We start from the raw sequence: 22,914 nt of genomic DNA on the forward strand, positions 1-22,914 counted from the left end.
TGAGGTCTTCCGTCCGGGTTCGTCGAAGACTTTCCGGAAAGCCGTGAGAAAGGCTGGCAGGTTGGACACCAGGGGGTCTCCTCTCTCCCATAGAGGATTTAGCCAAGCCAGTGCCTCCCCCGTGAGATGGGACATGATGAAGGCTACTTTGGCCCGGTCGGAGATAAACTGGTGGGACAGGAGTTCAAAGTGCAGGGTACACTGGTTTATGAAGCCCCGAGCTTGAGCGGGGTCGCCTCCGAAGCGAGGAGGTGCAGAAAGCCGGGGTCCGGGGCAGGATGCCATGGTATTGGTGGGCAGCGGCGCTGCCGGGCTGCGAGTCATGACACTAGCGGTGGTTGCTGGTGGAGCAGTCAGAGTGTCCAGGCGAGAGTTGACATTCTGCAGATGACTCAGGATGGACTCCTGTTGGGACCTCTGACGGGACAGTTCATGACATAGGTCCGAGAGCGAGGGAGCTTGGGTGCCACCGGGTTCCATGGCCCGAGCAAACTGTAACGGGTCTGGGAGGCGGAACCTCTGAGCAACTATACAAGGGGATTGTCCTTGTAAGGAAGCGGGTGGCTCCCAGGGAAGACGGGCAGGTAGTCACGGCAAGTGACAGGGACAGTCTCTGAGTAGAAGGACGGGTACTCACGGCAAGTGACAGGGACAGTCTCTGGGTAGAAAGACAGCAGGCAGGTAGCAGGTGAGCGCTCCCAGGTGAGCGGGCAAGAGTCTCTGGACGGGCAGGTGGTCACGGCAAGTGACGGCAGAGCCTCCAGGTAGGCTAGCAGACAGGTAGCAGGTGAGCGCTCCCAGGTGAGCAGGCAAGAGTCTCTGGACAGGCAGGTGGTCACGGCAAGTGACGGCGGAGCCTCCAGGTAGGCTAGCAGGCAGGTAGCAAGCAGGAATCTGGCTGGTAACAGGCAGGAATCTGGCAGGTGACTGGCAGGTAACTGGTAACGGGACCTGAGGGCTGAAGCTGAGTGAAGGCTTTGCAACAACATTGCTCGGGCACCTCCATTTTGGAGGAGGTGCCTTATATATGGTGAGGTCCTCCGGCCATTGACCGGGGACTCCTTAGGACGGCGCGCGCGGCCCCTTTAAGAGAGGGGGAGCACGCGCGCGCCCTAAGCACAATGGCCGGGAAGCAGCGCGCGCTGCCAGCACAGCGGGAGGAGGACGCCGGGCACGGAGTGGAGAGGTGAGGGGAACAGCGTCCCTGCCTAGCAGGAGGCAGGGACGCCGACGCTACACTCTGTACCCAGGGTTGTGGCACTTTTTTCTCAATGACCACAAGCATGTTTGTATCTCTTTCAATTGTGCACGTTGGAACGTGCTGTCAACATGTAATGAACTCTTCTACATCCATGACTTTTTCCTCTCAAATTCCCTCAACCTTCTGGCTTTCACGGAAACATGGATCCAGCGGTCGGACACCACCACCACTGCTACTCTCTCATATGGTGGCCTACACTTCTCTCATACCCCGAGACCTGACAACAGATCAGGTAGATGGTGGAGGTGTTGGTCTGCTCCTTTCAACAAAATGTACTTTTCAGGTTACCCTCCCTTAACTTCCCCTCTTTTGAAGCCCACAACCTCAGGCCCTTCTCCCTGCGAGTGGTGGTTGTGTATCGCCCTCCAGGCCCCTCCCGTCAGTTCCTGGATCACTTTGCCGCCTGGTTTCCAAATTTTCTATCCTGCGACATGCCCACTCTCATCATGGGGGACTTTAACATCCCAATTTGTGATCCCCTTTTCCCATCTGACGCTTAGCTTTTATCGCTAACCTCCTCCTTCGGCCTTTCACAGCTTACTAATTCTCCTACACATGAAGACGGGATCACACTGGACCTGATCTTCTCCCATCTCTGCTCAGTGCATGATTTTACTAACTCTCCTGTAACGCTCTCTGACCACAACCTTCTTTAATTCTCTGTCAAGAACTGTGACCCTACTCAAGACACCCCCACTTTCCACACTTATAGAAATATATGCGCCATTAATTTATGAAAACGTTGCAATAATCACTGGCCCCAATCTTTTGCCTCTCATGTCCTGACTCTGCACTGAAGCATTATAACGAAACATTGCAATGCTCCCTGGATGAAGCCACACCTTCTACACAAAGAACAACTCTGCATAGACGGCGACAACCCTGGCACAAGCCGCAAACACATTTTCTCCAGCAGTGCTCCAGGTGCGCTGAACATCTGTGGAGGAAATTGAATCTGGCTGAAGATTTCATCTATTATAAATTTATGCTTAAAACGGATAACTCTGCCCTTCACCTCTCCAAACAAATCTACGTTAACAACCTCATCATCTCACTGTTCAATAATCCTAAACACCTCTTTGACACATTTCACGCTCTCCTTAATCAAGCAGCACAGGCCCCGACCACAGCGCTGAAGATCTGGCCAATTATTTCAAAGTAAAACTTGACCATATCAGACAGGAAATATTCTCCCAATCCCCAAATGTTATGCATGTTCCTCCCGCCCACATTGTATCTTGCTCACTTTCTGACTTCAAACCTGTCACGGAAGAAGTGATCAGGCTCCTTGCACCTTCTCGCCCTACCACCTTCACCAGTGACCCTATTCTTTCACATCTCCTTCAGTCCCTTTCTCCAACTGTCACCACTCACCTAACTAAAATATTCAGCCTCTCCCTCTCATCTGGTATTTTTCCCTCCACTTATAAACACACCAGCATACATCCATCACTTAAAAAAAACATCCCTTGAGCAGCACTGCACTGCTAACTACAGACCTGTTTCCAATCTTCCCTTTATCTCTAAACTCATGGAACGCTTGGTCCACTCCCGTCTGATCCGCTATATCTCAGATAACTCGACCCTTACCAATCTGGTTTCCGCTCTTTACACTCTACTGAAACTGCACTCACTAAAGTGTCTAGTGATCTACTAACAGATAAATCTAATGGTCACTACTCCCTGCTGATTCTCCTAGATCTCTCTGCAGCATTCGATACTGTGGATCACCAACTCCTGCTCACTATGCTCCTCTCTTTTGGCCTCAAGGACACTGTTCTCTCCTGGTTCTCCTACCTCTCTGACCGCTCCTTCTCTGTGCATTTTGCTGGCTCCTCTTCCTTTCCCCTTCCCCTTACTGTCAGGGTTCCTCAAGAATCAGTCCTAGGCCCCCTTCTTTTCTCCTTTATACACTGCTCCTATTGGACAAACAATCAGCCGTTTCTGTTTTCAGTACCATCTCTATGCTGATGACACCCAATTATACATCTCTTCTCCGGACATCACCCCTGCATTTTTACAAAATACCAGTGATTGTCTTTCTGCTGTCTCTGTCATTATGTCCTCCCTCTATCTAACACTGAATCTGTCAAAAACTGAACTACTCGTATTTCCTCCCTCCACTAACCCACCTGTGCCCGATACTGCCATTTCCGTTTGTGACTCTACCATTTCTCCCCAGCAACATGCCCGCTGTCTTGGGGTCATATTTGATTCAGATCTTTCCTTCACTCCTTAAATCAAATCACTCGCTCGTTCATGTCATCTACACCTCAAAAATATCTCAAGGATCAGAACTTTTCTTACCTTTGACTTGGCAAAAACTCTTATTGTAGCTTTTATTCATTCTCGTCTGGACTATTTCAACTCTTTACTAATCGGTCTCCCTCTTACTAAACTTTCCCCTCTCCAATCCGTCCTGAACGCAGCAGCCATGATCATATTCCTCGCCAACCGCTACACCAATTCCTCTTTCCTGTGACTGTCATTGCACTGGTTGCCCATCCAATACAGAGTTCAATATAAACTTATCACTGTTACCAACAAAGCGCTCCATGCTTCAGCACCCACTACATCTCCTCCCTCGTCTCAGTCTACCACGCTTCGTTCTGCCAATGATTTAAAACTAAAATCCTCCATAATCAGAATTTCCCACTCACGTCTCCAAGCTTTCTCACGTGTTGCGCCAATTCTTTGGAATGCACTACCCAGGACAATTCGATTAATTTCCAATACCCACAGTTTTAAGCATGCCCTAAAAACCCATTTCTTTAGACTGGCCTATCGCCTCAACATACTTGTCTAACTGTCCTAGTTTGGCCCATATTAAAATTTTCTTCAAATTCATGTTCATACCATCCGTGCATTTAATAGTCTGTCTTGTACTGTAAACATACTTGCTGGTGACAAGTTCATGTAGTGTTATGTACTTACCCTATTTAGTATATTATGGCTGTATTTTACAACATATGTACATGTTACCTTTTGTGTCCCCCCTATTTCCTCATAGACTATAAGCTTGCGAGAAGGGCCCTCACTCCTTTTGATATGAGTTCTTCTTATTCTGTCACGTCTGTATTGTCTAAGCCCCCCCTAAAATTGTAAAGTGCTGCGGAATATGTTGGCGCTATAAAAATTATTATTATTAGTTGATAACGGAATCTGTAACTTAAAATCAGTACCAGGTTTTTTTCTCCCACGTGGACATTCCTTGTCCTCGCTAAACCACCCAATCCCTCAGCCAGCTTAAACAATATTCATAGTGAGATATATATGAGAGATCTCTCTCTGCATGCTCTCTCGCTTTGTCATTACAAACACTCTCTGTCTGAGCTTTGTGTCATTGCAAACACTGGCGCAGCTGTCCTCTGATAGTGCTGTCTACTCAGCTGTACCCGTCCTTCCACCTCACTGGCTGCCTGTGAGATGGAAACTGAAGAAGTGTTAGTTACAGTGGCATGTAAATGTTTGGGCCCCCCTGGTCAAAATTACGGTTATTGTGAACAGTCAAGCAAGTTGAAGATGAAATGATCTCTAAAAGGAGTTAAAGATGTCAACAAAGGTATCATATTAATCAGTGTAATGTCGCCCACCTGACAGTGTATATGGTTTACTGAGCACAATCCTGCTGACAGGAGCGCTTTAAAGGTGTAGTCTGGTTTAAAATGTCAAGTCTGCAGTCACTTCATGTGACTGAAGACTTGTGAATCCTCCCAGAGCGCACTGCTCGCTGAGATAATTCTCAGTTATCAGTGCTGGGAACAGCGGTCACGTGTCCGCAAGTATGTGATATGCAAACTCCTGGCCAGAACCTGACTAAACAGTTTCTGGCATGCTCACTACTAGTATATTGCATGAGGCCAGAAATAGTCTAGTCAGGTTCTGGCCAGGAGTTTGCATATCTCATACTTGCGGACACGTGACCATTATTTCTGGCACTGACACAGGAGAATCCTCACAGCACACAGTGTGCACCCTGGGAGAATTCACAAGTCTGCAGTCACAAAGAGTGACTGCAGACTTACCATTTTAGACCGGACAACACCTTTAACCTCTTCACAACATATGACGTACATATATTATTTGTTGATGAGGAAAAACTCTCTCAACTGTAGACATTGTTTTAATAAATATCAAGGCTGCCCAAAACTTTGTCCCAATTTTTTAATTTTGACCTTCTGTGTATTTGAGTTTGACATCCCTGGTCTAAAGTGAGGCTATGTTTTCCCACTAAAATTGCAGGTGATAAAACAAATCTTATATGCGAATTGCCTCTTCAGAGAAAAAGAGGACTTGTACTCTATAGCGCCACCTATTGGAAGCAGCAATCCTACAATAAGTGGCGCTATAGAGTACAAGTCCTCTTTTCCTCTGAAGAGGCAATTTGCATATTAAATTTCCCAGAGGAGCATTGCATGGCGAATAAGCCTCCTTACCTTGACGTGCCAGAGCTGGTGTGTCACTCTCCATAAGGAGAAACGTTATCCCTTAGACCTCAAAACAAATCTATTTTCTTAACTTTTTTTTTTTCTCTTTTTCTTCATGTTTCTCTCTTTTTTTTTTTTTTTCCGTATCATACAAGTGATATATTTTTATGTTGCTCAATGTATGCAAAATTCTTTTCTTAAACCATTCATGATTGCTTTTTTTTAAACAGGTCATGGGAGTGTTAGAGAGAATAGTCCATTTCTCAAAAACTCTGAGCCACGCAGAGGCAGCGAGTTCTATGATCGGAACCTAGCCTTATTTGAGGTGAGATTATGTATACATGCTTTTGTAAATTAAACTGCATACTACGGTTTGCCTGCTTAAACAAATCATTGAGGATACATGTTTGTATCGCTAATAAGCTGAAAAGGTAAAATGCCAATAATTCACAGCTAAAGACCATACTTGTTACCATTATAAATGTTCATATTTAAAGCCAAAGTAGGCAACATTACATCCACAGCTCTCCCTTACACATTGACAAATATATAGAGGTTCATCTCACTAAATTAGAATATCATCAAAAAGTTAATTTATTTCAGTTCTTCAATACAAAAAGTGAAACTTGTATATTATATAGAGTCATTATAAACAGAGTGATCTATTTCAAGTGTTTATTTCTGTTAATGTTGATGATTATGGCTTACAGCCAATGAAAACACAAAAGTCATTATCTCAGTAAATTAGAATACTCTATAACAACTGCTTGAAAAATGTTTTTAAAATCCGAAATGGTTGGCCTACTGAAATGTATGTTCAATAAATGCACTCAATACTTGGTCGTGGCTCCTTTTGCATCAATTACTGCATCAATGCGGCGTGGCATGGAGGCGATCAGCCTGTGGCACTGCTGAGGTGTTATGGAAGCCCAGGTGGCTTTGATAGCAGCCTTCAGCTCGTCTGCATTGTTGGGTCTGGTGTCTCTCATCTTCCTCTTGACAATACTCCACAGATTCTCTATGGGGTTAAGGTCAGACGAGTTTTCTGGCCAATCAAGCACAGTGATACTGTAGTTTTTAAACCAGGTATTGGTACTTTTGGCAGTGTGGACAGGTGCCAAGTCCTACTGGAGAATGAAATTTCCATCTACAAAAAGCTTGTCGGCAGAGGGAAGCATGAAGTGCTCTAAAATTTCCTGGTAGACGGCTGCGCTAACTTTGGTCTTGATAAAACACAGTGGACCTACATCAGCAGATGACATGGCTCCCCAAAACATCACTGATCATGGAAACATCACACTAGACCTCAAGCAGCTTGGATTGTGTGCCTCTCCACTCTTCCTACAGACTCTGAGACCTTGATTCCCAAAAGAAATGCAAAATTTACTTTGCATCTACTTAGTGTCAATGACTGCCTTCTGGACATCTGTCAAGTCAGCAGTCTTTCCTATGATTGTGGAACCTACTGAAGCAGATTAAGGAAGGCTTAGGAAGCCTTTGCAGGTGTTTTTGTTAATTATTCTAATTTACTGAGATAATGACTTTTGTGTTTTCATTGGCTGTAAGCCATAATCCTCAACATTAATAGAAATAAACACTTGAAATAGATCATTTTGCTTGTAATGATTATATTATATATGAGTTTCACTTCTTGTATTTATGAACTGAAATAAATTAACATTTTGATGATATTCTAATTTAGTGAGATGCACCTGTATGTCATTAGCTCTCCAACCTCCTAAAAAGGAACGTGTCATTAGAAAATGACCCTATGTAAAGGGGTTGTCCAATCTCAGAAGAAAAGTCTGCATTCATTCTTTGCTGGTTTTTGTGCCGAGTTTTCCGCGTGCGGCCAAGTGACCATACAGTGCTGGCCAAAAGTATTGGCACCCCTGCAATTCTGTCAGATTCAGTTTCTTCCTGAAAATGATTGCAATCACAAATTCTTTGGTATTATTCTCTTCATTTAATTCATTTAATACTCAGTTTCTTCCTGAAAATGATTGCAATCACAAATTCTTTGGTATTATTCTCTTCATTTAATTCATTTAATACTCAGTTTCTTCCTGAAAATGACTGCAATCACAAATTCTTTGGTATTATTCTCTTCATTTAATTTGCTTGCAAGGAAAAAACACAAAAGAGAATGAAGCAAAAATCAAATCATTGATCATTTCACACAAAACTCCAAAAAAGGGCCGGACAAAAGTATTGGCACCCTCAGCCTAATACTTGGTTGCACAACCTTTAGCCAAAATAACTGCAAACAACCGCTTCCGGTAACCATCAATGAGTTTCTTACAATGCTCTGCTGGAATTGTAGACCATTCTTCTTTGGCAAACTGCTCCAGGTCCCTGATATTTGAAGGGTGCCTTCTCCAAACTGCCATTTTGAGATCTCTCCACAGGTGTTCTATGGGATTCAGGTCTGGACTCATTGCTGGCCACCTTTAGAAGTCTCCAGTGCTTTCTCTCAAACCATTTTATAGTGCTTTTGGAAGTGTGTTTTGGGTCATTGTCCTGCTGGAAGACCCATGACCTCTGAGGGAGACCCAGCTTTCTCACACTGGGCCCTACATTATGCTGCAAAATTTGTTGGTAGTCTTCAGACTTCATAATGCCATGCACACGGTCAAGCAGTCCAGTGCCCGAGGCAGCAAAGCAACCCCAAAACATCAGGGAACCTCCGCCATGTTTGACTGTAGGGACCGTGTTCTTTTCTTTGAATGCCTCTTTTTTTTTTTCCTGTACACTCTATGTTGATGCTTTTTGCCAAAAAGCTCTACTTTTGTCTCATCAGACCAGAGAACATTCTTCCAAAATGTTTTAGGCTTTCTCAGGTAAGTTTTGGCAAACTCCAGCCTGGTTTTTTATGTCTCGGGATAAGAAGTAGGGTCTTCCTGGATATCCTACCATACAGTCCCTTTTCATTCAGACGCCGACGGATAGTACGGGTTGACACTGTTGTACCCTCGGACTGCAGGGCAGCTTGAACTTGTTTGGATGTTAGTCAAGGTTCTTTATCCACCATCCGCACAATCTTGCGTTGAAGTCTCTCGTCAATTTTTCTTTTCCGTCCACATCTAGGGAGGTTAGCCACAGTGCCATGGGCTTTAAACTTCTTGATGACACTGCGCACGGAAGACACAGGAACATTCAGGTCTTTGGAGATGGACTTGTAGCCTTGAGATTGCTCATGCTTCCTCACAATTTGGTTTCTCAAGTCCTCAGACAGTTCTTTGGTCTTCTTTCTTTTCTCCATGCTCAATGTGGTACACACAAGGACACAGGACAGAGGTTGAGTCAACTTTAATCCATGTTAACTGGCTGCAAGTGTGATTTAGTTATTGCCAACACCTGTTAGGTGCCACAGGTAAGTTACAGGTGCTGTTAATTACACGAATTAGAGAAGCATCACATCATTTTTCAAAGGATGCCAATACTTTTGTCCACCCCCTTTTTTAGGTTTGGTGTGGCATTATATCCAATTTGGCTTTAGGACCATTCTTTATGTGTTTTTTTCATTGAAGACTAATTAAATGAAGATAATAATACCAAAGAATTTGTGATTGCAATCATTTTCAGGAAGAAACTGAATATTATCTGACAGAATTGCAGGGGTGCCAACACTTTTGGCCAGCACTGTATATATGTAGTTTGCTTAATAGCACTCACATGCTGGAAGAGAATAGGAGGGTTCATCCACATGGGTTTATCGGATAGCAGTCGGCCCAATCTTATTCAATAGGACAGTGCTGATGCCCGATTTTAATTGACAGAATCTGTCAGTGAAAAAAAAAAGATCGCTGCATGGTGTGACTTTGCTTGGAGATTGGAGGCCACTCACCCATTCAAGTCTAAGGGTTTGTGGAAACAATTGGACTGCGCTCAGGTGACACCTGAATGTGGTCCAATTTCCGCGTATTCACAAAATGGAGAAGATGGATACATTTTGTTCTCTATCTTCTCCACAGTGTGCTCATCTGAGAGAATTGGTTTCCACTAAGCTGACACTCGGATGAGAGAATCTACAACAGTGCATGAGTTTGGTCTCGCCCACTCAAAATCCAACTCAGAATTTCTGCATCTCACTCGCAATAACTGCTTAAATTTGTATCATTTGGAGTGTATGGTATATGAAATTAATGTGGCAATGTGATATGTATATTTGACCTTCTTATACCACACACTGACACATCATATACCTAACCTGATGATATTTTGCCCCTATATGATGTTGCGCACCGACACATTACTTATCTGACCTACTGGTATATAGCGCTATTTTAAATGTGAATGAAATAAAACCTTGCAAATTGACCTGAAGAAGGGGTCTGTGCAACCCTGAAACTATGGACTCTGACTATAAGCATTAGATGTAGCATGGCGACTACTACCCCATTTTCTGCAATCTCGTACCACTCCTGTACGTGTATATGTCAGAATTTGGCCTATAAGCCGATATCTAGTTGTAAGGACGAATAACAGAGGTGTTGAAAAATAAAGATCAATATGGTTAAATATTGTCTTTGCATAATCTTGATGTATTTGTCAAAAAAGGTCTAAACCTTTCCCACAAAATGATGTTACTGTATGTGACGATGGAAAGGAAAAAGGAGGACTGCACATCCAAAAAATGAATCTTTAGTGTTTTTAATAGCTGTGTTATTTTTATTGTCTCGTTTTCATAATAAAGGTATATTGGATAACATCTCAATCCAAGATTATGAGCAATAATAATGTAATAAAATTAAAAAAATATTTGAAGAATGGATGTGTAATAATAATAAATATGATGTTTCAGGGCTTAAAAAGGATGACGAGAGGAAAAGAAAAAATAAACACTAGAGGTGGAAAGCATTAACCATGATGTTCGTCTAAGGGACAAAGTAAAAAAAAAAGTCACAAAATAAAGAACAAAAGAAAATGAAAATATTATACCAATAAATACACATCTATGTAAAAAAAATAAAACTAAACAAAAAAAAAAGTACACACATTTGGCATTACCGTATCGGGAATGACCCAACCTATAAAACTGTCATACTAGTTAACTCCTTCAGTAAACACTGACAAAAATTGTACTCGATCAAAAAGTCGAATGGAAATAAAAATGGTATGCTTTGTCAGCAGAGAAATAAAAAAATTATAGCTCTCAGAATACAGTGATGCAAAAACAATTCTTCTTTTATGAAATAGTTTTTGTTCTGTAAAAGCAGCAAAAGATAAAAAAAAAAGATATAAATGTGGTATTGCTGTAATCGTACTGACCCGAAGAATAAAGCTGCCTTAACAATTTTACCACCCGATGAACCGCAAAAAAAACAAAACAATAATAATTCCCAAATTGCTGGATTTTGCTTGTTCTGCCTCCCAAAAATCTGAATATAAAGCAATACAAAAAAGTTAGGTGCCGTAAATAGTACCAATAAAAATGTCAACTCGTCCCGCAAAAAATCAAGCCCTCACATGACTCAGCAGATACATAGGGAAATTATAGCTCTCATAACATGTCTCATATCATGTCTGTTTGTTTTTGCAATTAAAGCATCTTTTAGTGTGTGACAGCAACCAAACACAAAAAAAATATATAAATCTGGTATCGCTGTAATCGCATCGACACAAAGAATAAATCTGTCGTCTAATCACTAATACCAAATAAGTAACGTCATAAAAATAAATAAAACCAATTATTCACCTGCTGTTGATTTTTTTCATTCTGCCTCCCAAAGATCGCAGTAAGGCTTGGCGCACATATATCCTACGCTCTGCCTTAAGCCGGGGTTTCCGTGTAGATCTCTAAAATACGTGATTCAGACAGAAGCTCCAGTGGAAGATTCCCTGTAATGAGGCAGAGGGAGGCACTGTGGACTATGGTCTATGATTTGGCTTGTCTGTCTTTTTAAGCGTACATAACAGTACCGTTGTTCAGTTTTGTGCCCTTCTGAAAAGGACAGCGCTGAACCGAGGCCAGACGTGGTCCGCAGTAACTCTGCTGCCTCATTATAGTGAGTGGATCTCTCGCGGAGGGGGGTGGGTTTCATCTGAATCATGTCACTAGAAGATTTAGATGGGAACACTGATGTAAGTGCTCAGTGTAGAGCGCAGGATAAATGTGATCCCAAACATTATGTAAAATATTCCTAATGAAAGCTCTAACTCAATCCACAAAAAAATCAAGTGCCCACTCGGGTCCATCATCTGTTAACAGAAATATAAGGTGTTTCCACATTACTGGTAGCACAAAGACTGGAAAAGTGCTATGGTTCCTCACCTCCTAAAAGAAATCCAGCCAATTCTGCTCTTCCAAATCCAAATGCCTCACTGCCTGCTGAGCCCCAGTGTGCCTAACCCGCAGTTAGCGTCCACATATTTGGCATTCCTGTAGCGATGAGAGCCCAATTAATTTACGCGGTCCAGGTCTCCAGATGCCCAAGATGGGCACAATGTACTAGGCACTACAACATACTAGGCACTTCTGTGTATGTCCACTACAATGGCAGATTTGCTAATTTCACTCAGCAACATCCACTTCTGCTTGTTTCTGGAAACACACATGGAGTCAAAATAGTTGCTACACCTGTAGATAAATTCCCAGAGAGGTGTAATTTCCAAAATGGAGTCATGAGGGGGGGGTTATGCTCTTCTGGCACTTAGGGGCTCTATATGGAGTCCGCAAACTATTCTACAATAATTTGTTCTCCATGAGTCAAATAGCTCTCTGTCCCTCCCGAGTCTCGCCGTGTGGCTAAGCGGTACGGTATTGCAACATTCAGTAGAAATTCGGTGGCAAATTTTATTGGCAATTTTACTCGTATCCGCATGTGAAAATGTAAAATCTGGGGCTTAAACAATTTTTTTGTGGTAAAAATATAATTATTTTTTCTTCACTGTGGTATAAAACCACCTGTGGTGTCAATATGATCACTGCACCCCCAGATGAATTCATTGAGAGGTGTAGTTTGTAAAATGTGGTCACTTTCTGGGGGGTTTCTTCTGTTCTGGCACCTCAGGGTCTCTGTCAATGTGACATGGCACACTCAAACAAATCCACCAAAATCTGAACTCCAATATGGCGCTCCTTCCCTTCTGAGCTTTGCACTGTCTTTCAAAAGTAGTTTTCGACCTCATATGGTGTATTGGTGTAACAAATTGTATGGTTCATTTTCTCCTATTATCCCTTTTGAAAATTAAAAACTTAGGGTTGATGCAACGTTTTAGTGAAAAAAAATTACATTTTATTTATTCTAATTTTTTCATAATAAAATTGAATTTTTTGGATGTGAAGCCGTCCTTTTTGCATTTACGCTACTTTTTGTTTTCCTTTAGTTGATTTTACTTCCTTGACTGGCACTCCATACATATTTTATAGTTGTGCCCATCGCAATTTGTATCTACTGTTTGTGAAGATTGTAGGTGCCTTGCTATAATCTGATCTACCAGAGATGGCACAGGCTCAGGAGTTGTGCCTTTGCCAGCTGCAGCTGTTATATACAGCTGCATGTGCCGGGGCCAGACATGGTGCCAATCTCCGCACTTGAACCCATCTTATACCGTAGTGGCAGTGGCACCCGAGGAATCTGACTAATTAAGATCACTTTCTCTGTCAGACCATTGGCACCCCTGCAGCACAATCATGGAATACTGATGGTTGCTATGGCAACATGGAGGCCTGACATTGACTTCCCTGTCTGCCCAATCTTTCAGCAATCATATCCCATCAGGGGCGAGACCTGACTACTGACAGTGGAGGTAGTGCACTGTCCTATATAGAGAGTATTAATGCAATGAAAGGATGAAGTCCTCTTGTGGGACCAGTAAAAATTGTAAAAAATAAATTTAAGTCTAAGAGAAAAAAATAAATAGATATAAAAGAAACTCCAAATCCTAGTTTTATCAATTAAAAAATGGTTTAATGAAAAAAAAAAAAAAAAAAACCTCTAAAGCGACCTCTCCACACCCCACAAAAAAAACAACACCTTTTGTATCACTGCATTCGTGATGACCTGTACTAATAACACTATATTATTGTGGTCGGTGAATGCTGTGAAAAAAAACAGCTGGCAGAATTGCTGTTTCTGTTCATTCTTTTTTAAGTGATTAGAAGAAATCCTATGTATACCAATAAAATCTACCACTCAATCTGCCAAAAAATAAGGCCATCAATTGATAAATTTAATTGATAAAAATTAAACAGACAAGCAAGTTACACATCGCTGGAATCCGCGTCTCTGCTCCTACATTATGCTGCTCTCAGATTAGGTAGGAAAAACCTGGTGACTGATTACCTTTATCTGCCATTTGCTTTGTAGGATTCATATTTTAAAGACATTTATTTATTTTTTTTGTAGGAAGAGCTGGATATTCGACCTAAAGTTTCTTCCCTTCTGAGCCGCCTTGCAAACTACACAAACCTAACACAGGGAGCAAAGGAGCATGAAGAAGCTGAAAGCGGAGATGGTGCTCGAAAGAAAGTATTCAAGGTAAATAATAATAAATAATAATCTTTTTGTTTTTTATAGCGCCAACATTTCAGCGCTTTACAATTCAGACAATTTACAGACATTATGGGCACTGTCCCCATTGGGGCTCACAATCTACGTTCCCTATCAGTATATCTTTGGCGTGTGGGAGTAAACCGGAGAACCCAGAGGAAACCCACCCAAACAGGAGGAGAACATACAAACTCCATGCAGATGTTGTCCTTGGTGGGATATTAACCCAGGACCCCAGCGCTGCAAGGCTACAGTGCTAACCACTGAGCCACTGTGCTGCCCTGGTAAAGGTAAAGGCTTTGTTGGATGATTGATTAATAACCTGAAATACATTTTATGCTAATTATTTATACTATGTATAAAGACTAAATATATTAAATATACCCATTGCTATATTTTATATAGAGCTGTATATTGCTCCTTTTGATATGAATATGAACCTGTTCATATCAGTCACCAAGTAGTGGCAATAGGCAGGAAAATCTAATCTTATAAAGTATAGTCAGTAAGTTATCCAGTCAAGCATGCGTCTTTATTAGGAATAAGTTGGAACATTGATATGCCCTAGATTAGGGCCAGACTGGCAGTTCAGGCAAATGCCATATGGACCTTTGCCGGCAGTGGGCTGCTTGCTCACTCCAAGGATGCACATGCAACTCTCCCCCCTGACACACATGTACATGTACTTTTCCTCCCAGCAGCTCTGACTGCTTTGCTTTAACCCTTTATTGACATAGGATGTACTGATACTTGCTATGCTGGTTTCCTGATTTTGTTGCGGACTCGCGTCCCGAGCCTGCATGTTTCCCAACTAACGATGTCTGAAGTCTTCAGCCGTTTACCTCAAACAGCTGTGAACACAAATTCAATTAAAGTAATCTTGTTTTCCACCTAAGGACACACGTAGACTAGTGAAGGCGGTCAGAGGCACCATGAAAGTAGATGAGTCAAAGAGCCAAGGTCCATGCAGGATCAGATGTTTGGGAGGCTAGAAATCAGGAAGCACAAATGTTTCCCAGTACATAAAACCATAGCCCTGTTGATTAAAAAAGAGTGGAAGAAAATGGCCAAAAAAACATCTTCATCCCAAAACTGATAGAGGAAATACCTCTTTGAACCACAGGTCTTGGAAATTTGGGATAAGATACCCAAAGTTGATATGGTGGTGTGTAAGGTGTCAAGCAGCTAAACACTTCCATTCGATGATGCCGAACTTATTAAAGATCTGAGAGCTTTTTGAAAAATGCCTGGAAATTCTGGGCTTCTGCATTTAAACCAAACATAGCAGCCACGTGTACGGCGAGATCCTTAAGGCTGCGTGCCCACTATGCGTTTTTCAAGCGTTTTTGCCGCAGAATTTCCGCAGTGAAAACGCTTAAAAAATGCTTGGTAATACGTGCCCCATGGTCCCCAATGATAATCCGCATGTGCTGTGCACATGCTGCGGAAATTTCTGCTGCGGATTATCATTGCGGAAAAATACGCAGCATGTCCATTAATTTTGCGAACACGTAGCGTAATTGCCGCCATTGACTTGCATTGAAGCGCATATTATCTGTGTCAGCACATTTGCACACACGGATAATATGCGTTTCTTTGTGTGGATGGTACCCGGCTCTGGAGAAGAGGAGACTCTCCTCCAGACTCGAGTACCATAGTACCTGTAAAAAAAAAAAAAAAAAAAAAAAAAGAATTTAAAATAAAAAATAAAGATTATACTTGCCTTCCGATGTCCCCCTGTATTTTTCCGCTCCGTCTCGTCTGTTGTATGGGTCGCGGTGGTGTGAAGGACCTGCCATGACGTCATTTAGTCATGTAGAAAAAAGAGAGGGGTCGCTCACTGGTCTATTCGGGTGCTCTGAAGAAAAGAGTAGTCTCAATTGCAAAAAGAACTTCGGCACTCTATACATGAAAATATAAGAAATATTGTATCTAAACTAATGTCACTTTGAAAAATGAAGTTTTTTTGCGCATAATTTGGCCAATTTATGTGTGCCCATCAACCACGACAAGGTCACCTTCGTATGATGGGAAACTACGCTATGCCGATTGCATGGATTTATATAGTGTGACCAAGTTGTCAAGCACTTTCCAAGTGATGCTAAAATTGCTTGGAAAAGTGCTTGATAACCCGCATGCAGAAATGCATGCAAAAACGCTTGTCAAACGCTTCTACCTGGCGGGAAAAACGCATGTAAAATCCGCATGCGTTTTTCCTGCCAGGGAGAAGCCGATAAAATATGCAGCACTTCTGCATCGTGGGCACTTAGGGTATGTGCACACGATGCAGAAATGAAGCAGAAAATTTCTGCATCATTTCTGCATCTCCCTGGCAGAAAAAACGCATGCAGATTGTGCATGCGTTTTTCCTGCAGAATACATGCGGATCCACATGCAGATTCACATGCGTTTCCGCATGCAGATTGACACGCGCTTTCCAGGCGATTTTAGCATCACCTGGAAAGTGCTTGATAACTAGGTCACACTATATAAGTCCATGCAAACAGCATGGATTTATACAGTGTGACCCGAGAGAGTGTATATACTTACCTCCGATGGCCCGCGCTGTCCTGCTCAATCTGTTCTCCCGGCTGCCGGCAACTTTGAATTGAAAGACCTGCCGACGTCAGCGTCATGTGACCCGTCACATGACTCTGACGTCACCGAAGGTCCTACAACTCACTGCAAGTGCCGGGAACCAAGCGGGAGCGCTGTGCGGGCCGACAGATGGTAAGAATACATTTATTTTTTATTTTATTCTTTTTTTACAGCTTTTTTAATGGTACCTGGGTGTGGATGAGACTCTCCTCTCCTCCACACCCGGGTACCATCCGCACATTAGAACGCACCAATTACGCAAGTACAGATGCTGTCTTGCGGAATTGGCGCGTTCTAATGCAAGTCAATGGCGGCGAAATCGCCGCGTTTCCGCAAAATTAATTGACATGCTGCGGATTTTTGACCGCAGCGTTAACGCTGCGGAAAAATCCGCATCATGGGCACAGCACATGCGGATTTCCATTGGGGAACATTGCTTCCCTTCTACCATGCGTTTTTCATGCGTTTCCGCGGCGTTTACGCAACTGCAAAAACGCCGCGGAAACGCATGAAATACGCATCGTGTGAACACAGCCTTAGCCTCAGTGTGTGACTGGGCCATCTACAGAAGCAGATCGGTAATAAACGCCCTAGGGATCTACCACTGGCAAGCTTACCAAATATAGCAAAAGCGGCAGCCTTCCTTGTGGATACTTCAGCAGACGCTGTCCATCTGACAGCACAAGCTTTCACCTTGTTGAATTCAGCTAGAAGAGCTCTCTGGCTAAAAAACTGGGAGGGAGACTTAAACTCTTAGGCTATGTGCCCACGATGCAGAAATGAAGCAGAAAATTTCTGCAGCATTTCTGCATCTCCCTGGCAGAAAAAACGCATGCAGATTGTGCATGCTTTTTTCCTGCAGAATACATGCGGATTCACATGCTTTTCCGCATGCAGATTGACAAGCTCTTTCCAGGCATCACTTGGAAAGTGCTTGACAACTAGGTCACACTATATAAATCCATGCAAACAGCATGGATTTATATAGTGTGACCGTAAAACAATGCTTAAAATAAAGCTATACTCACCCCTGAGGCCCCGGCGTGGCTGCAGCGCTCGTTCCTGGCTGCCGGCATATCGCGAGACACAGCAGTGAAGGGCCTGCGGTCACATGACTGTGACGTCACCGAAGGTCCTTCAGCGCTGCCGGCATGCAGAGAGAGCCGTCGGAAAGGTGAATATAAACTTTATTTGTTATTTTATTCTTTTTTTCACAGGTACAATGGTACCCAGGTCTGGATGAGTCTTCTCTCCTCCTGAACTGGGTACCATCCGCACATTGAATTGCATATAATCCGCGTGTACAAATGTACAGACACGGATTATATGCGTCTCAATGTAAGTCAATGGCGGCGCTTCCGCAAAATTAATGAACATGCTGCAGATTTATGAGCGCTGCAGAAACGCTGCGGAAAAATCCGCAGCTTGTGCATTGACATTGCGGAATGCCATTGAGGACCATGTGGTGCGGATTACCAAGCGTTTTTGATGCGTTTCTGCTGCGGAAATTCCGCAGCGGAAACGCATGAAAAACGCATTGTGGGCACGCAGCCTTAGGTCCAGGTTTTGCGGTATTCCCTTTGAAGGAGAATATCTTTTTGAGTCATCACTGGATGAGATACTAGATAAAGCCGCAGACTCTAAGAAAGGGTTCCCACAGGCTAATGCCCCAAAATTTAAAGAGACAGTTTCGCCCATTGAGAAAAGGGGCCGCGAAACATAAAGACTCAAGATGGAAATAACCCAGAAATAAAGGGTAGACCTCTCAGGGCGATCGTTTCCAAAAAAATCAGGGAGACAATGACTCCAGGCCCCAGGTAGGTACATGGCTAAAACAGTTCTTCCCTTCCTGGGAAAAGATGTTCCTAACCCCTTGGATACTAGACACCATACTGGACTGGTTAAAATTAGAATTCCTCACTTACCCCCCAGACACATATATAGTCACAAAAAATCAGTATTCAGGTAGAAGTCAAAATGCCCTAGAGAAATCCTGTCTCTCATACAGAAAGGGGCGTTAACCCACGTTCCAAAAGGAGAGGAAAGGGAAGGTTTCTACAGTCCCCTCTATTCCTGAGAAAAAAGCCAGATCAGGACTATCATAAATTTAAAGAGCCGATTTAAGATGGAAACTATCAAGTCAACGATAAAAACTATTGTTTCCAGGCTGTTTAATGGCCACTATAGACCTCAAAGACGCCTACTACCATGTGCTTATTTTTCAAAATCCTCCAAAATACCTAGTGGTGGCAGGCAACATCCAGGGACACTTAACACACGTGCAATTTCAGGTCCTCCCTTTTGGTCTATCTATGGCCCCCAGGGTATTCCGAAAAATATTTGCAGAAACGTCAGTGCACATAAGAGAAACAGGGAAAATATATATCTCTGTACCGTGTTAGCCAGTAGATAGAAAAATATTTAGATTTGAGAGTCCTCAGTGGTTGATACCTTTTAATGGTTAACTGAAAAGATGGTAACAAATTGCAAGCTTTTGAGACTACTCAGATCTCTTCATCAGGCATAGTATAACACAAAATCTGAAGAATCACATATTTACACAATAGGACACAGAAATAATGCAATAGATGAGACAAGTGATGTGAAGCAGAACTATTGGTATGGGAGGGGGAAGAAAGAGTTGTGGCTGTAAATATTGGAACAGTTCATGTATAAGGAGTGTGAAAGTTTTCTTGTCCTTTGATTGATGTCTGGTCCAGGGTTCTGATGACCCCACAGGTCTGAGGAGCATATTCCTTAGTTGATGTAGAATGGTCTAAATCCATGCGACACATTCATTCCTGCACTGAGTGTGTCAAAGGTTGTCATGCGTTTGTATTCCCAAATTTTTTTGTCTCTCTGAGATTTGAAGTTACCTTTTAAACCCAGTAACTTCATGTCCATGATGAGGTATAGAAAAATGTTTGGCCAGTGGTAGATCTATTCTTATTTCTTTTATTGTGTATCATCCTTGTTCTAAGTTTCTGCCCTGTCTTCCCAACATACAGACCCCCAGCTGGACATTTGGTACATATAATTAAGTACACTATATCAGATGTGATGCATCTGAAAATACCTGGGATCTTGTGGTCCTGATGTGAGTTGGGAATCTTTATCTTGTCCGTGGTCATTATAAATGGACAAGTTTTACACTTTTTCTGGTTGCAGGGAAAGGTTTCTGTAGGTGGTAGAGAGGACAGGTAGCTTCTGACAATGATGCTTCTTAGATTTGGGGGCTTCCTAAAACACAGAAGTAGGGGGGCTGGAAATATGGATTGCCCTTTGCATGGATTTATATAGTGTGACCAAGGTGTCAAGCACTTTTCCAAGTGATGCTAAAATCGCTTGGAAAAGCGCTTGATAACCCACATGCAGAAATGCATGCTAAAATGCTTGACAAACGCTTCTACCGAGCAGGAAAAACGCATGTAAAATCTGCATGCTTTTTTCCTGCCAGGGAGATGCTGAAAAAATCTGCTGCATTTCTGCATCGTGGGTACTTAGCCTTAGGGTTGTGGCTGTGCTTAGGGTTGTTGCTGTGCTTAGGGTTGTGGCTGTGTTGGGAAAATAAAGAAGAAAAAATTATTATATGACGACTAGTGTTGAGCATAAGTGCTCGCTATTTGTCTTTTGCATCGGGTGCTCGGGTATGCACCGAGTATCACTGGTACTCGAGTGACATGCTCGAGTCCCCCGCCCCACATGTTTCGCAACTCTTATACAACAAAAACACTCAGGGATTGTCTGCCATACACGTGCAAACTCAAGTAGCACGCACTTGCACTAAACACTAATGACAAGATATTCAATATTACGACCTAATGTTATCAAATTCTGTGTCGTATCTCTGGGTTCCAAAATCTCACTATACTTCTTGATAAATTTCTTGAGGGGTGTAGTTTCCAAAATGATGTCACTTGTGGAGGGTTTCCACTGTTTAGGCACATCAGAGGCTCCCCAAACGCGCCATGGCGTCCGCTCTAGATTCCAGCCAATTTTGCATGTAAAAAGTCAAATGGCGCTCCTTCCCTTCCGAGCCCTGCCCTGCACCCAAACAGTGGTTTTCCCCCACATATGGGGTTTCGTTGTACTCGGGAGAAATTACACAACAAATTTTGTGGTCCATTTTCTCTTGGTATTCTTGCGGAAAAAAAAAAAAAATTGAGGTCTGAATTAAAATTTGTATGAAAAAAGTATTTAGATTTGACTGTCCTCAGTGGTTGATACCTTTTAATGGCTAACTGAAAAGATGGTAACAAGTTGCAAGCTTTCGAGACTACTCAGGCCTCTTCATCAGGAAAAAAGTTAAATGTTCATTTCTTCCTTCCACGTTGCTTCAGCTCCTGTGAAGCGCGTGGTTGGTTAATAAACTTCATGAATGTGGTTTAGAGTACTTTGAGGGGTGCAGTTCTTAGAATGGTGTCACTTTTGGGGATTTTCTGTCAGACAGACCTCTCAAAGCACTTCAAATGTAATGTGGTTCCTAAAAAAAAAAAAAAAAAAGATTTTGTTGGAAAAATGAGAAATCGCTGGTCAACTTTTAACCCTTATAACTTACTAACAGAAAAAAAAGTTTTGGTTCCAAAATTGTGCTGATGTAAAGTAGACATGTGGGAAATGTTATTTATTAACTATTTTGTGTGACATATCTCTCCGATTTAAGGGCATGAAAATTCAAAGTTTTAAAATTGCAACATTTTCAAAATTTTTGCCAAATTTCATTTTTTTTTCGCACGTAAACGCAGGTTTTATCGAAGAAATCTTACCACTATCATGAAGTACAGTATGTCATAAAAAAAAACAATTTTAGAATCAGTGAGATCCATTGGAGAGTTCCAGAATTATAAATTAACAGTGGTCAGAATTGTAAAAATTAGCTTGGTCATCTAATATATATAATAGTCTTATCCCGTCTGTCTGTCTGTCCAGGAAATCCCACGTCGCTGATTGGTCCGGCCACGGCCAATCAGCGACGTGGGATTTCAGAAAAAGATGGCGGCTGTTAGCGGCTCATCTGCCCCATGGAGATAAGCGGCGCTAGCAGCAGAAGTACCCCGACCTGCGGCGCCGCTGACCCCCATGTGGCTACCGTCGGGAGATCAGCGGCTTGGCCCGCTGATCTCCCGACGGCAAGTGTGAAGGGAGGAACAGCACCGCTGCCGGGTCCTCAGTAATACGGTTCGCTGATTGGTCGCGGCCGCAACCGATCAGCGATTTTGGCTCCAAATGTAAAAACCGCCGTGCTGATTGCTTGCGGCCGCCGTCCGCGACCAATCAATGATATTGGCGCCAAATTTAAACACCTCTGTGCTGATTGCGCCCGGTGTACCGCATACATATTCTAGAATACCCGGTGCGTTAAATTAATCTAGTTAAGTACATAATTGGCTCCGTCCTTAGGGGATTAAAAGGAGTGGGGGTGTTTAATCAACCAGAGAGCTACACCTTCACTATGTGTTGTGTACCGTCCACATCTACCCTCTTTGCAGTTTCTTTGTTGGAGCACAGACAACACTTCTTGGGACCTCCTAGAACCTTTAAACCAATGGGTGCATACACCCCTTTAGGGATGAAAAAATTCATATTACCAACTTATCCAGAGGGTAAATAAACCCTAGTTAATGGATGCATTAAAACATGACTTTCATTATTTATTTTAATAAGTGTTAAGTCAAATTAAAATTACACAATTGTGTCTGTTATTTCTGTAGCAATTATAATCTCTAGGACCTATATAATTAGATGATCAATCTGTTTTGCATTGCTAAAGCTATGCTATCTCTACTATGACTTCAGTTCATAGATTTTGAATAGCTTATCAGAAAAAAACTGTTTGCTAGGATATACACAGATTTCACTAGTGCTAGCTAAAATAGTCATATAGCCACCTGGATAAGTTTTGCCATGACTGGCTTCCTCAGGGGGCTGGGGCTATCCTAGCCAACAGTTTTTCTCATTGGGAATGGCTCATCTATGAACTGCAGTCATAGGAGAGATAGCATAGCTTTACCAATGCAATTCAGATTGGTCTGCGAATTATACAGGCCGTAGAGATTATAATTGCTATAGACACAAAGACACACTGGTGTAATTTTAATTTGATTTACTACTTTTTAAAATAAAGTTATGCTTT

At 42.5% G+C, this 22,914-nt stretch overlaps 1 protein-coding gene across 1 annotated transcript in view; it reads left to right on the forward strand.

Annotated features, from left to right (window-relative positions):
- SLC12A4 (solute carrier family 12 member 4) overlaps positions 1 to 22,914 on the forward strand; it is a 394,075-nt gene that overhangs the window by 49,247 nt on the left and 321,914 nt on the right. The window contains exons 2-3 of the mRNA XM_073657959.1: positions 5,919 to 6,013; positions 14,040 to 14,171. Coding sequence (XP_073514060.1) covers positions 5,919 to 6,013; positions 14,040 to 14,171 — 227 coding nt within the window. The remainder of the gene's footprint in view (positions 1 to 5,918; positions 6,014 to 14,039; positions 14,172 to 22,914) is intronic.

This window comes from Phyllobates terribilis, unplaced genomic scaffold (genome assembly GCF_046119375.1).
Source record: "Phyllobates terribilis strain yellow unplaced genomic scaffold, ASM4611937v1 Scaffold_13__5_contigs__length_258822181, whole genome shotgun sequence".
Classification (NCBI taxonomy): Eukaryota; Metazoa; Chordata; class Amphibia; order Anura; family Dendrobatidae; genus Phyllobates; species Phyllobates terribilis.